The sequence below is a fragment of the Macaca mulatta genome, chromosome 15 (genome assembly GCF_049350105.2).
Source record: "Macaca mulatta isolate MMU2019108-1 chromosome 15, T2T-MMU8v2.0, whole genome shotgun sequence".
In the NCBI taxonomy this organism is placed as follows: Eukaryota; Metazoa; Chordata; class Mammalia; order Primates; family Cercopithecidae; genus Macaca; species Macaca mulatta.
The window spans coordinates 71,310,932-71,326,240 of record NC_133420.1 but is presented as its reverse complement, the minus strand read 5'-3'; the positions used below and the strand labels follow the sequence as shown (position 1 = coordinate 71,326,240).

The following is a 15,309-nucleotide window of genomic DNA, read 5'->3' as shown; positions in this document are numbered from 1 at the left end:
TCAGAATCGCTCAACCTGCACATTGCTGTCAGCTTGTGATTATGTGAATGGTAAGTCTTAACTTTTAAAGTGTTATGTGAGATAGCTGGAGGGTTTTTTTTTTTTTTTTTTAAAGCAATTTCCAGTTTAACAATTACCCAAGAATCTCAGTTACCAATGAAAGAAGACTTATCCCTGGAGAGAGCATTCATTGATGAGGATGGCAGCAGCTGAGAAGTGACAGTGGTGAGTAGGCAGAGCAGGAGATTGAAGGATCATTTCAATTGCTGCATCAGGAAAGGAGGCAAGTATGTGGGGGAATACCAAAGCTTTTCTCCTTCTGTGGGCTGTCTCAGGGGACTTTAGTTCCTGCTTTTTCTCCTTCCTATTCAGGATGTTCTCCATGGAGAAGGGGGTCAGGGAGGGAGAAGAGGTATTAAAGACCTTGGTAAACTCGAGAAAGGCAGTCTGGGACGCATGCAAGCTTGTCCTGATCAAACTCCCAAATTTAGAAAGAGTAACATCAGCCCCAGTCCTATTTTAGAAAAATAAGCCTTTTACAAACATCTTAATTATGTATTTTGTTGTTGTTGGAAACATTTCATCCTAGGCCATTTGTTAAAAATCTCACACAAGATAAGGAAGTTCTAGTCCCTACCATTTTTTTGAGAAAACATGCAGTTACACTTAACTGTTCTCCAAACAGACAAACCAACTTCAGAGTCGAAAACCTGTCATTAATTGTTGATTTAAAACCTTGTTTACTTGGCTAAACCTTGCAAGCCTAGCCATATGGCCCCTGAACCCAATGTTTATTAGGTTAATTGAGCTAAAGATCACAGCAATCAGCTATCATTTCATCTTGTAGACCTATGTTGTAAAGCTGTCCTTTCCCAGCTGGAGTGTAAATGAGAAGGCTCTTTTGGGAATGGCTTTTGAAGGCGAAAAGGGGAGCATCACTGAGAGATTCATGTCAAGTGTTTGCCAAAGTACCAGAAAACACCCTCTGTTGCCTAACCAAAATAGAAATTCAAAAATCAACAAATCAAATAATATTTCATTCCTCAAGGCTTTCTGCACCCAAAGGCAGAATTCCCAAACTCCTCAATCAGAAAAACATCAAGGGTTTTAGCTGAAAGGAACTGAAAGGAGCTCCCAAAGCCAATGGCGGAAAATCAGTGGAAATTACCAGGCACATGATGTATGAGTCTAACCAATAGGGAATGTTAATTATAGTAAGAGATAATAAATCTTTACCTAAGTGCTGAGTAGAATGAATGCCTTTGGTTCCAAAGGTTTTGTTACTAGATTCAGATGCCACAAAATCCATTTGGGATAGCTCATGTGAGCTATAGGTGACTGGGTCATAGAAATAAAGGTATAAAAAGGATACCAGTGAAAGTCAAGGAAGAACATAATCTCTGATTCTTCTTCAGGTAGGAGATAATAACTATAAAAATTGGCAAGAAAGAAAACAGGATTAAAATGGATCCAAGTGTCTCCCTCTAACCTTCCTTAAATTCTTCATATATCTTTATGTTTGGTCTTAGACTTCTAAGCTGAAAATTATGTAATTATTTTCTTTCCTAGAAAGTCTCAAGACATATTCTGTGCTGAATGGCTTCTGAGCACATCCCCTGAAGTTAAAACAAATGTCTTGACACAAAGATGAAGAGAGACCCTGGAAGTAGAAGTTAATTTACATGGGACTCTACTCTTTTATTTCTCCAAGATCACATTCTCTCTTTTGTTCCTCTGATATAAAAATACATGTGTTTGTACCAGAGTAAAGTGATAAAAGTCAGGCCTCGATGCAAGTGACATTTAAATAATCCTTTTTTAAAAAGTCACAGAAGATTGCAACTTCTAAACTCCTGTAAGAACTGAGGAACACAGAATGTTTGACAGAATAATGAAGAATCCATCCTAAATACTGTAGGGCAACTTCTGAATGTGTTTTTCCTAATAGGGAGTTATCAGTAACAAGCAAAATTTCTCAGAAAGTTGAGCATAAACCAGAGTGGAATGAAAACCACTGGGATGAAATGCTGAGCCAAACAACAGTATTTCTTTCTAGGATACTTTGAAACAAAGCCTCTGGGAAGAAAATGACTCAGAGATGTTATATTTAAGCAAGTAAGTTGGCCCCTATGCTGGTATGAGCTTTTATGCTCTACCATGGTCTAGTTGATATAACAAAGAGTAATCAGAAGCCATGAGGGAAAATTCATGAATCCTTTTGTGAAACTGAGTACTAAAGCACCAGCGTTTCCGTCAATGGATACCAGAACTTTGCAGGCACAAAAAGGAACCCAAGATCTGCTCAGATAGTGGGAGTGTAGAAAATTAAATGTCTATTCAATTACCTATTAATCCATTACTATGATGGATGCTTCAGGCAAAAAGGTGCTAATTCCCCTGAAAATATCTGGTCAATATACTTTTATGATCTAAACACTGACACAGGCAATTTTTTTTGATAATCTATTGGAGGCCAAACAGTAATTTTACTCTTATTAGAAATATTAGATTTGGGAATACTTCAGAAGAGTACTATTCTAGTCTAAAGTTGACCAATCTGGATTCTATGGAGCTCTAGTTTTTGAAAATTTATAGCATGAAAAGTGCTTTCTGCTCATACAAATTAGTGAAGCCCGAAGATAAACAATATTAAACACGATTCTTATTTACAGGACTTTCCAGAGAATTTATTAGGCTTATATAGATTTCGAATCTCTAAAGGTGGTTACAGAATGCATTTCCCCAATATACTGGGGTCAACAGGACTCTTTTTTTTTTAATTTTTTTTTTTAGGAAGAATGATTAGAAATATCTGAAATAGTAGAGACGGGGTTTCGCCGTGTTAGCCAGGATGGTCTCGATCTCCTGACCTTGTGATCTGGCGGCGCCTGTGGTCCCAGCTACTCGGGAGGCTGAGGCAGGAGAATGGCGTGAACCTGGGAGGCGGAGCTTGCAGTGAGCTGAGATCTGGCCACTGCACTCCAGCCTGGGCAACAGAGCGAGACTCCGTCTCAAAAAAAAAAAAAAAAAAAAAAAAAAAAAAAGAAATATCTGAAATAACTATTGTTCCACGGATCAGAGTATGGGACCTCTAAGAAAATTCATTCTCTTTTCTTCCAATAAAATGAATAATAACGAAATCTTTTAACTAAATATTTTTCATGGATGGGTACATTTTAATACAATTTCATTTCACTCAGCTGTTTTTGGCCAACTTTTATTTTGACAAAAGAGCAGTCAAAATCACAAAACCCTCTTGTTAATTGCTCAATGTTTCTCCCTCTTTGACAATTAGTTGAATACTGCTTCACACAATGCTGCCACATAAAGCTAGTTTCTATTAACTTTTGGAAGTTTTTTGGAAATCTCTAACTTTGTTCATTTTCAAATTTGAAAGTCCCCATTCCATTTGCACACAAGTTGGATTTGTGATAGAGTTTGCAGCAGAGCTTGATTTGCATTGTTTGATATAAGGTAATTGGCACAAATGGAAAATAGAATTCTAAAAGATCCGTAATAATCAGAAAAGTCAAATGAAAAATGACTTGAGCAGGCAATTCTTTAATCTTTCATCATATTTTCCACCCTTTATTAGGGGAGAAATTGGTTTAACTCTGTTGCTATCTGACGGGCAAAACAATTTCTGGGCTTGTCCTACTTTTATTGGGATCAATTTAATTTTATTAAAGTTCCTCAAAATTTCAAATTTTCAAATTTCAAACTAAAAAGAGCCAGTCTTTTGAATGTCAACCCTCCAATCCAATATGTCAAGAAGCAAACCCCAGATACTTTCTACTCCAGCTTACACGTTATTCAAAACGTAACCTATTTTCAGATCCCTCTTGAAATTGGAAAAGTATAGATATTTCCTATCAGTTCTATGCTGATTAAATGTGACATTTCATGAACACAGTCCACATTCAATGCTTTCTCAGATCACATAACCATATGCTTTGAAAGTCATTCACTGAACATTTAGCCAAATGAAACTATGCCTCCTCTGAATCAGATCACTGGTGGTCATGGAATGACATCAGTTTTTATAAACTGGAATGTTTAACTTTGAGTAACAGACATTAATACAAACTGAATTGGACAAGTATCCTTGGGTCAGAGAGGAAAAAAATTCAGCACAACTTAACATATTTATAGGGTTATAATCTTGCTTTTTCCTCAGTGGAGAGAAAAAAGAAATCACTAAATGATTTTTAATCCATCTTGTTTTTTCTCAGTTCTTAGAAAACAAGACAAATTTCTCTTTATTACACACGATAATTTTCAAAGTAAAAACCAAAATCTAATTGGGAAGGAAGCAGGAAGAAACCCTGAAGTTGTCTATGCAAGGTAATACTGTGTGTACAGTATTCAAGTAGAGAACATCAGAGTGGCAGTAGCTAGATGTTCCCTTGACTAGCAGCAATCTAGCACGTAGGCAGCTATCATGTTTTAAACAAATCCTTGTTTGCATTAACATGTTATGTATTTATCACCCTGGTTTGTGTTGGCATCTGAGAAGAACTCTTTCTTATTCAGAGAGCTTTTGAATATCTGAATTCTTGATCTTAGCTACTGGTGAATGTTATCCTATGGTTATTTGTAACCATTACCTCTTCTTCCATTTTCTATTAACCCGCTAGTAGTGACTGTGGAAAGTAAAATCAAGGAGTGATTAAATGAATCATTTTCATTATTAACACCTACCTTGCATTTTACAGGTACATCTAGTGGTGCACCACCTTCTGGAGAAACCAAGGGCTTTGTTACAGTAAACTGGTCCAGTGTGATATTATCACAAGTATAAAAAATATTCCATTCTGTATCAAAACTAGGCACATGCCTTTATTTATAGTAACAGAAGTTAACAGAGTTGAGCAGTTTTGCCGTGGGTCCTGTTTCTTGGCATCCTACATCAAACAAACACATCTCTCAAAATATCTCCGCCTATAACTCCAGGGATCTAGTCTCAGGGTCATCTGTAGGTAACGGAAGGTGAAATCACACTTGGATCTATAGTGGTAACTAAAAGCACAACCTCTCATTCATATTGCTTTAAAAACATGTACAGCATATATGTTTCAAAAAAGGAAGAAAAGAATATATTGATCTCTTTGTGGTACTGAACCAACAATATGGTATGATGCAAGGCTTTAACAAATGATAATCATAGATACAAATTTTTCTGTAGAGTATGTTTTAGACAAATGTGTCTTTTAAATATGTAAATCCTACACTGTAGGTTGTTCTTTTTTTTTTCTTTTGTTTTTGCAGTGGTAGAAAATGCTGAATAATTGTCCATGAGTGTGAGCCAAAGATTCAGGTTCATTACTGAGATCCCCAGAATGCCAATATTTGCAATGCAAACACTTAGTATCCCACTGTGTGAAGGGCTCTGACACATGCCTGCCTGCCTTTCGATGGAGAGTCTCCATTGGAAGTCCTCCTGCTTCCATAGACCCTGCTTTTGATACAGGGGCAGCTGCACACGGCTGCCTCTTAATCTAGTAATTTACTGTGCCATACTGTCTTACTGATGACCAACATTGATAGAGACAGTAGTGTGAGGGGCGGGCCTTCAAATCATTTTCATGTTGAACCTCCTGGGTCCAGCTACCTCCCCTTCCACAGCAGCACCATTGTTTTTCCTGGGCACATACTCAAGGTCAATGCTGTTTTTGTGCTTGCCTTTCCCTCGGCTCCACACAAACAGGAGAAGAAAACAAAATAAAACCACTCCCAGGAATGTGAAGCAGCCCATAGCTGTAGACACCAGTATTGTTTTAAGGTCCAGGGAAAAAGTATTGGCATTGGTGCCATTGGAAATGGTGTCATTGGAGTCGGTCATGTACATAGGGGTCCTGTTCGCATAAAGAAAGCGATCTGAAGCGAATCCTTTCACAGTTAAGGAGGCTGTGAAGGTGTCATTCCCAGCAGCGTTGCTAGCAATACAAACATACATCCCACTGTCTTGATCCTGGGCAAAGCGGATTTCCAAGGTGCCATCACCCAACACGGTGGCTCTTCCATTGGACTTGGTGGTGATGAAACGCCTTCGGGGTGTCACCCAGGAAATCACAGGCTGCGGGTCTCCATCGGCACTGCATTCTAGCTGGACCGTCTGCCCTTCATCTACTAGCAGATGCTGCAACTTCTTTTCACGGATTTTGGGTTTTTTGCAGGTAAAGTAAAAAGAAAGGGCAGTGCTATGGAAATCCTTGAATGACCTCTCACGGATGGTGTCTGGGCCAGCACACATAGGTTGCTGGCCACCAAACTGCAGGGTGGGTTGTCGCTGCAAGATCCAGAGAAGGCGGCAGTCACAGGCCAGAGGGTTGTTGTTAATGCTCAGGACTTCCAGAGCCCTAGGGGAGGAGAAGACATTCTCTTCCAAAGTTTCCAGCAGGTTCTGAGACACATTAAGGACGCGTAGGAAGCGGAGCCCTTGGAAGGAGTGAGGCTCAATGGTGCGAAGCTGAGCCCCCACTATATGAAGCTCCTGAAGGCGGATCAGGTCAGAGAACATGCCTGCTTCAATAGTGCTGATGGGATTGTAGGAGAGGTTAAGATGAGTCAGGTATACCAGGTGTTTAAAGGCAAGGAAGGGTACAGTAGACAGATTGGTGTTGGTGATTGAAAGGGACGTGAGGTTGAGACCGTAGAGGCTATTGGCAGGCATCATATCCAGTAAAGGCCAATAGTCAATCTCCAGGTGTTTCAGGTGGAACAATCTTTTAAAGGCATACACAGGCATATTGTTGATATTGAGATGCTTCAGATGCAAGCTGATGAGGCTGCGGAGGTGGGAGAGGGCTTCTGTTGGTACTGCTGTTAAGTTGCATTTCTCCAGGGTGAGCTGCTCCAGGCTAAGTAGCCCACTGAATGCCCTATGTGATATATAAACCAAATCATTGTCCCCCACTTCTAGAGACTTCAGGTTATGCAGATCCTGGAACATGTAGTCTAGTAAAATGACAATCTTATTCTCACTAATGTCAAGCTTAGTGAGATTGGACAGCCCTGTGAATACCCCCAAAGGGACCAACTTTAGACGATTGCCTTTTAGGCGGAGGGAACGCAGGTTAAAGAGATTGTTGAATGCTCCTGGTTCCACATTGGCAATGATGTTGTCACTCAAGTCTATCTCTTCCAGCAGAGGATATGATATGAATTCTTCAGGGTTGACACTTTTTAGCCTGTTTTTACTGAGGTCCAAGATTTTGGTTTCGATGGGAATGCCTTCTGGGATGGCGATCAATCGCCTTCTGTGACAGCTAACAGATTTGTTCTGGGCAGAGCACTCACAGCGAGCAGGGCAGCCAATGGTGGATCCCATGAAGATTAACACCACAGCCAGACCCAGGAATGGCTGCCAGCATGATATAGCCGTGTGAAGCATGACTCCACTTCTTAGTCTACACCTTGGTCACGGGCCTGCATGCAAGGGGCAAAAGAAGGGAGGAAGAGAAGGTGAGTTAGGATCTAAATAGGTGAAGGGACACAAATAGAGCAGCAAATGTAATGGAAAGGATACTGGATTTGGAATCAATCAGACCTGGGTATAAACCTGAGGGTTGACCCTCTTAGCAACATATGTTCTTGGTCAAGTTATTTCATCTCTCTGTATTTTAGATTTCCTGGCTGTGAAATGGGGATAATAACAGTAATAGCTTCCCAGAGTTGCCATGACAATTTCAATGTTTGACAAGTATAATGAGATAAAGACAATGTGTGACACAGACTGAGACAACGCAGTATAAATTTCACACTCAAAGGCTCTATTTTAAATTCAAATGAAAGAAACAGAGGTCAACAGCTAAGAAGAAAGCAGTTCAGTTTGAATCAGTGTCTGCATCACTAATGTTTAGGATATCATCCTCTATTCAAAACAAAGCTAACAGAAGTTTCATTCAATATCAGGCCTTTAGGTGCAACATACAAAACAAAGTTATGTTCAATGCAAGATGTTGGAATGTTTTTCTTCATGTATACATTTTCTACTTTTAACCTTTGAATGTTAATGTATCTTTCATAATTTAGCAAACTTTAATTTATGAAGGGATTTTCTTATTTGAGGCAAACAGAAGGTCCTCCAAGTATGCCTGTATTGTTTTTGTGTTTCTCATAGGAATGAGGCAGAATCAAGGTACAGGATGCCTATAATAAAAAATGCCATTTTAAATGATTTTGAGATAAATATTGAGGAATGGGAAGAGAAATAACTTTCAGAAAAATATCTTGTAATGATAAATGATCTATCCCTCTTTCACATTCAAACAAACTCAGTGCACCTGTTAAAGTGAAATTAAATAGGTAGCAAAAGAGATCGGAAATGAGTATGTTTTAAATGTGGATAGTTTAGTAGACACTGAATTCAGCTGAATAATAAAAGGTGTATTACTGAGCTCTACTTTTCAACTTGGGGTTCTCAGGGGTATGCTTTATCCATGAACACCATATTTTAATTAAGGTTAAGTAGTTTGAAACAATACTTTTAGATAAAGAAGTGTTTTATAAACTTCAACATTCATTCCTGAACTATAAAGGAAAAATTACTAAGAAAATAATTATCCAATTACAGTGTTTTCATATATATCTATGTCTACAACCACAGTATGTCTTATATGTAAACAAATTTATGAATAAAAATAACAAGTAGGATCAAACTTAATGGTGAATCACTAAATCACTAGAAAATTTTCCTACAAATGTAGAAACAAGGCAAAAACTCAGAAAGTGCTAGCCTATCAGTTAGATAGGAAGATAAGAGTTATAATTTTTGGAAAATATGTGGCAAAACTATCATTATTCACAGATCAAATTAATGTCTGTCATGAAAACCAATGGAAATCAACTAAAAATGATTAGAACAGTAGAATAAGTGAATTAGCATACTACACAATAAATATTTTTTAAAAATTATTTTCTTGTCTACACAAATAAACCATTTAGAAAATACTATTGTAAAAATTATTTCAGTCATGGCATCTCTGAAAAACATCAAATTCCTTAGTATAAACTTAACAAGGAATACATAGAACTAATGACAACTATTAAACCCCATCAAGAATCAAAATAACTTACTAAAAGAGGGATGTACTATGTATTTAGAAAGATTAAATATTATAAAACATTAATTTCTTTTTCCATAGAACACACATTACAAAGAATAATGTTTTAAGCTTGAAAAATTCATTCTAAAGTTCATTTGGAAGAAAATATATATGAAAATAATCAGAAACAGTACAAAATTTATGAAAATACCTGCCATACAATGCATTCAAACATGAGATACAAAACTAATAATAAATCAGCATGCTATTGACACAAAAATAAAGTCAAGAAAACAAAAAGTAAGCAATTATTGAAAGGTCAGTTTATGTTAAAGGTGGCATTTTAAATCAGTGAGAAAAATACACATGATTGACTTGATACTTTGTGGGAAAATTTGCATACTAACTTTACTTCTTCCAATAAAGTAAATTCCAGATGAATTAAGGATTCAAATGTAAGAAGAAAACAGGTACTAGAAGAAAATTCAATAATTTTATAATATTAGAGTTAAGTAGCATTTTCTGTGAATAAAGCTAGAAACCAGGAAGAAAGATAATGATTCTATTGTATACATTTTTAAAACTTGGTATAACAAACAAGCATATAACACACACATGTGATTGCTAAACTGGAGAATGTATTTAAAACATATGTAATAGATAAAAAGGTGAATGCCAATAGAAAATTAGGAAATGAGTATAATAAAATTAGAAATACCCAGTAAGTATATGAAAAGGTGATTAATTACTAGTAAACAAAGAAATGCAAATTTAAAAATAGGGGTATATAATTTTTGCCTGTCATATTGATAGAATTTGATAATCATTTTTAGCCAGAATTAACAAGGGTAGAAAATGAACATTCACATACTGATATAAAGAATATAAACTGGACATTAATTGATATACTAGATTTAAATATATCTAAGTTCAGTATGTTCATTTCTTTGACCGATTTTATTCCTATTTCTAGAAATGTATCATTAGAAAATAATTGAACTAATATACATATGTTTGTTACAGGTTTGTCTACAATAGAGCAAAATGGAAATATGTAACAGTAGGAATTTAGTCATGTAAGGTATAAAACAGCCATACAGTAAAATACCATCTAGCCAATACACCGTAACCCTTGACTGCTGATATGGTTTGGCTGTGTCCCCACCCAAATCATAGCTGGAATTATAATTCCCATAATCCCCACATGTTGTGGGAGGTAACTGAATTGTGGGGTGAGCACCCCCATGCTGCTGTTCCTGTGATAATGAGTGAGTTCTCACAAGATCTGATGGTTTTTATAAGGGGCTTTTCCCTCTTTGTTCATTCTTTCCCTTCCTGCTGCCATGTGAAGGAGGATATGTTTGCTTCCCCTTCAGTCATAAGTTTCCTGAGGCCTCCCCAGCCATGCTGATCTGTGAGTCAATTAAACCTCTTTTCTTTATAAATTACCCAGTCTTGGGTATTTCTTCACAGCAGCATGAGAACAAACTAATGCAACTGTATACTTACTAACATGGAAAATGAAATGATATATACTATACCCACATTTGTATGTATGAACATATTTATATATATGTATATATATACACGTATGAAAGGAAAAAACTGGAAGGATGTAATAAAGATGTTGATAATAGTAACTTTTTGAGCTGGTGGGATTAATGGTGATTTTTACTTTCTTTTTATAACATTATTAATTCTGAATTTTTTCAAAAATATACCTGTATTACTTTTATAATTAGAAAAATATTTTAATTTTTGAAAATGTTTTCATTGATATGTATTTGTACATATTTACGTGACAATGTGATATTTTGTTACATGCACAGAATTTGTTACACGCATAGAATGTGTAATGATCAAGTTAGAGTATATAGAGAGTATCCATCACCTTGAGTATTTATCATTTTTATGTGTTGGGAACATTTCAAGTCTTCTAGCTGTTTTGAAATACACAATATATTATTAACTACAGTCACTCTACTGTGGAACATTAGAACTTATTCCTTCTATCTAACTGTACATTGGTACCCATTAACAAACCTCTCTTCCTCTCCTCCCTTGCTCCTGGCCACAGTTTCCAGTGTCTGGTATCTATCATTCTACTTTCAACCTCCATGCTATCAATGTTTTTAGCTCCTACATTTGAGTGAGAACATGTGATACTGCCTTTCTGTGCTCGGCTTAATTCACTTAATGGCCTTCAGTTCTATCTATGTTGCTGCAAACAACACTTTATAATTTCTCTTTGGTCGAATAGTATTTTATTGTATATAAGTACTACATTTTCTTTATCCATTCATCTGTTGATGGACACAGACTGATTCTGTATCTTTGCTACTGTGAATAGTGCTGCAATAAACATGGGGGTGCAGATATACCTTTGATATACTGTGCATTAGTCCATTTTCATGCTGATGATAAAGACATACCCAAGACTGGGAAGGAAAAAGAGGTTTAATGGACTTACAGTTCCAGCAGAGGGATTGCTGGATCATATGGGCGTTCTATTTTTAGTTTTTCCGAGAAATTTTCATACTGTTTGCCATAGTGGCTGTACTAGTTTACATTTCCACCAACAATGTTTAAGAGTTCCCTTTTCTGCACATCCTCACCAACATAAATTATTTTTTGTCATTTTAGTAATAGCCATTCTAACTCGGGTAAGATGATCTCTCAGTGTGGTTTTGATTTGCATTTCCCTGATGATTACTGATGTTGAGCATGCATTTTGTTTTCATATTCCTGTTAACTACTTGTATGTCTTCTTTTGAGAAAATGTCTACTGATGTCCTTGAAATCATTTTGACATTCAACAAGTCAAACATATCCTTCTTCACATGGATATGTTTTATAATAAAAGATAAAATTGCACAGCTTTTTAAAAAAGGTTCAACTAAGTCATTTATTTAAATGTCTAATGCACAGAATAATTCATAGAAAATTATAATTTATTTAGTTACCTTGACATTATTCCTCCCTCATCAATTTCTCTACCTCAAAGAAGGTGGACTTCTAGGTATTAAAGAAATATTGTGATCATATTTACCACCTAAATTAAGAAGAAAACTTAAAACATGTCAATGGTTTGATTTCAAGCATACAGCCCAATGAATTTAGAAAAATGTTTACACCTTTGTAAGCACCATCATAATCTGACACAGAACATTACCATCATCCTCTTTACCTCTTTTCAGTCTATTCCCACCTCTGTTACTGGCTTAAAGTAAGCACTGATCTGTATTGTCACTATAGATTAGTATTCATTTTATAGAATTTTATATCAAAGAAATCATATAATATATACTCTTATATCCAGCATCTTTCACTCAGCATAATATTTTTGAGATTCAACCATGTTGTTGCATGTAACAGTAGTTTGTTCTTTATGTCTGGTGGTATTAGGTTTTGTCACAAATTGCTTATTAACTGAACTATTTTTGGAAGTTTGGACTGTGTCCAAGAGCTGCTATGAATATTAATATAGACATCTTTGTGCATACTTTTTATTTTTCTTAAATATATACCTAGAAATTAGCCTTATAGGTCATAGGGTAGGAATATGTAGAGTATTTACAAGAAACAGGCACATCATTTTCCAAAGAGATTATACCATTCAACATTTCCACTAGTAATGCAAGGGAGTTTCATGTGTTTCATATCCCCTCCAACATGGATACTGAGTTTTTTTTTTTTTTTTTTTGAGATGGAGTTTCGCTCTTGTTGCCCAGGCTGGAGGGCAATGGCACGATCTTGGCTCACCGCAATCTCTGCCTCCTGGGTTCAAGCAATTATCCTGCCTCAGCCTCCTGAGTAGCTGGGATCACAGGCGTGTGCCACCATGCCTGGCTAATTTTGTACTTTTAGTAGAGACAGGGTTTCTCCATGTTGGCCAGGCTGGTCTCGAACTCCCAACCTCAGGTGATCTGCCCGCCTCGGCTTCCAAATTGTTGGGATTACAAGCATGAGGCACCACGCCCAGCCAGCTGTCATTTACATGTTATCCATTCATGTGGGACTGTATTATCTCATTGTATTTTCCTCATAACTAGTGATGCTGAGCATCTTTTTGTCTGCTTATTGCCCATTTAGGTGGATTCTTTGGTATATTTTATGTTCAAACATTTTGCTTACTTTTAATTGTGTTTTTAAATTATTGAGATATAAATGTTATGTATATATTCTAAATACAAGTTCTTTATTAGATATGTGTATTGCGATACTTTTTGCTCATCTATGGTTTACCTTTTTGTTTTCTTCGTATTTCTTAAAGAGCAGAAGTTTTAAAATTTAAATCCATTTTAACATTTTTTTCATTTATGATTTATCATTTTTGTGTTTTAAGAGCTCCTTGCCTATGCCAATGTCTTGAAGATTTTCTCCTATGTGTTCTTCTAGAAATTTTTATAGTTTTATTATTTACAATCAAGTCTGTGATCCATTTTGAATTAATTTTTTATATGGTATGAAGTAGGGAAAAATATATTTTTTTCCTCCTACAGCTTTCTAGATTTTTTTGTAGTGTTATTTCTTAAAAAGACTTTCCTTTCTGGCCAGATATGGTGGCTCACACCTGTAATCCCAGCATTTTTGAAGGTTGAGGTGGGAGGATTGCTTGAGGCCATGAGTTTGAGATCAGCCTGGACAACAGAGCAAGATCCCGTATCTACAAAAATAAAAAACTAAAATAAAATAGCCAGGCATGGTAGCACACATCTGTATTCCTAGCTACTCAGGAAGCTGAGGTGGGAGAACTGCTTGAGCCAAGGAGTTTGAAGCTGCAGTAAGCTGTGATTGCCACTGCACTCCAGTCTGGGTGACAGTGAGACCCTGTCTCTACAAAAATATAAATAAGTAAATAAAAATACATAAAAAATACTTTCTTTTCCCTATAAAATTACCTGGGGACATTTATCAAAAAAATCAATTGACCATATAGGTACATTTATCTCCATTTCTGTTTTTGATTCTGCTCCACCAGAATAGATACAGTACATACAGCTGTACTGGATTACACCAGCACAGCTGTCTTGGTTACTGTAGCTTTTATTTTTTGTTTGTTTGTTGCGAGAGAGTCTTGCCTTGTCACCTGCCTGGCTGGTGTGAAGTGGTGCAATCTCGGCTCACTGCAACCTCCCACTCCCTGGTTCAAGCTATTCTCCTGCCTCAGCCCCTCGAGTAGCTGGGATTACAGGCACGCACCACCATGCCCGGCTAATTTTTGTACTTTTAGTGGAGACAGGGTTTCACCTTATTGGCCAGGAGGGTCTTGATCTCCTGACCTTGTGATCTGCCCACCTCGGCCTCCCAAAGTGCTGGGATTATGAGGGTGACCCATGGCGCCCGGCCACTGTAGCTTTTTATCATCAGTTTAATTATTGAAATCAGATGGTGTTATTCATGAAATTTTTGTCTTCTTTTCAAAAAATCCTTTGGCTTTTCTAGATCATTTGAATTTCCATATAAATTTTGGCATCAACTTGACAATTTCTAAAGAAATTTTCTGTGATATTGACAAAAATTGTGTTGATTCAATTAATAAATCTATGGAGAATAGATATTATAACAATATTGAACAATTTTCCAATCCATGAATGTTGTACTAACTTCATATCTTTAGGTATACTTTAATTTCCTTCAGCAAATATTTTATCACCTAGAAATAGACAGTTTCATTCTTTCCTTTCTAATTTGTATACCTTCATTTTTTTGTGTCTTTCACATTTGTTAGTACCTCTCGTCCAATGTCAAATAGTGCTGAGAGCTATCTTCCCTCCTTTCCTAATCTTAGAGGAAAATTATTTGGTTTTTCACCATTAAGTTTGATGTTAGCTGTGGGTTTTTCATAGATGACCTTCGTTAAGATAAGGAAGTGTTTTTTCTTAAGATTTTTTAAAAATGCAAGTGAGTACTGAATGAAAAAATGCTCTTCTGTATCTATGGAGATGATCTTATTGTTTTTCTCCATTATTCTTTTAATATGGCAAGTAATGCTGATTAATTTTTGAAGATTAAACCAACCTCACACTTCTGGGATAAACCTTACTTTGTCCTTTATTGAATATTGTATTTGTAATGTATTTTTTAGGATTGTTCTGTTAATATTTGGTCAATAGTTTTTCTATTTCATGAGAATTTTTATCTAGTTTTTAGCTTCTTTGTGACGTATCTGTATACTTTTAGTTTCAGAGTACAGTAGTCCCTCCTTATTCGTGATTTTGCTTTCTGTGGTTCATTATAGTGGTCAACTGTGGTCCAAAAT

General features: G+C 36.3%; 1 protein-coding gene across 1 annotated transcript in view; it reads right to left on the bottom strand.

Annotated features, from left to right (window-relative positions):
- Positions 1–3,283: 3,283 nt before the first annotated feature.
- Positions 3,284–15,309, bottom strand: part of LINGO2 (leucine rich repeat and Ig domain containing 2) — a 743,357-nt gene continuing 731,331 nt past the window's right edge. The window contains exon 6 of the mRNA XM_015117575.3: positions 3,284–7,428. Within this exon, the coding sequence (XP_014973061.1) occupies positions 5,573–7,393 (1,821 nt within the window). The 5' untranslated portion in view covers positions 7,394–7,428 and the 3' untranslated portion in view covers positions 3,284–5,572. The remainder of the gene's footprint in view (positions 7,429–15,309) is intronic.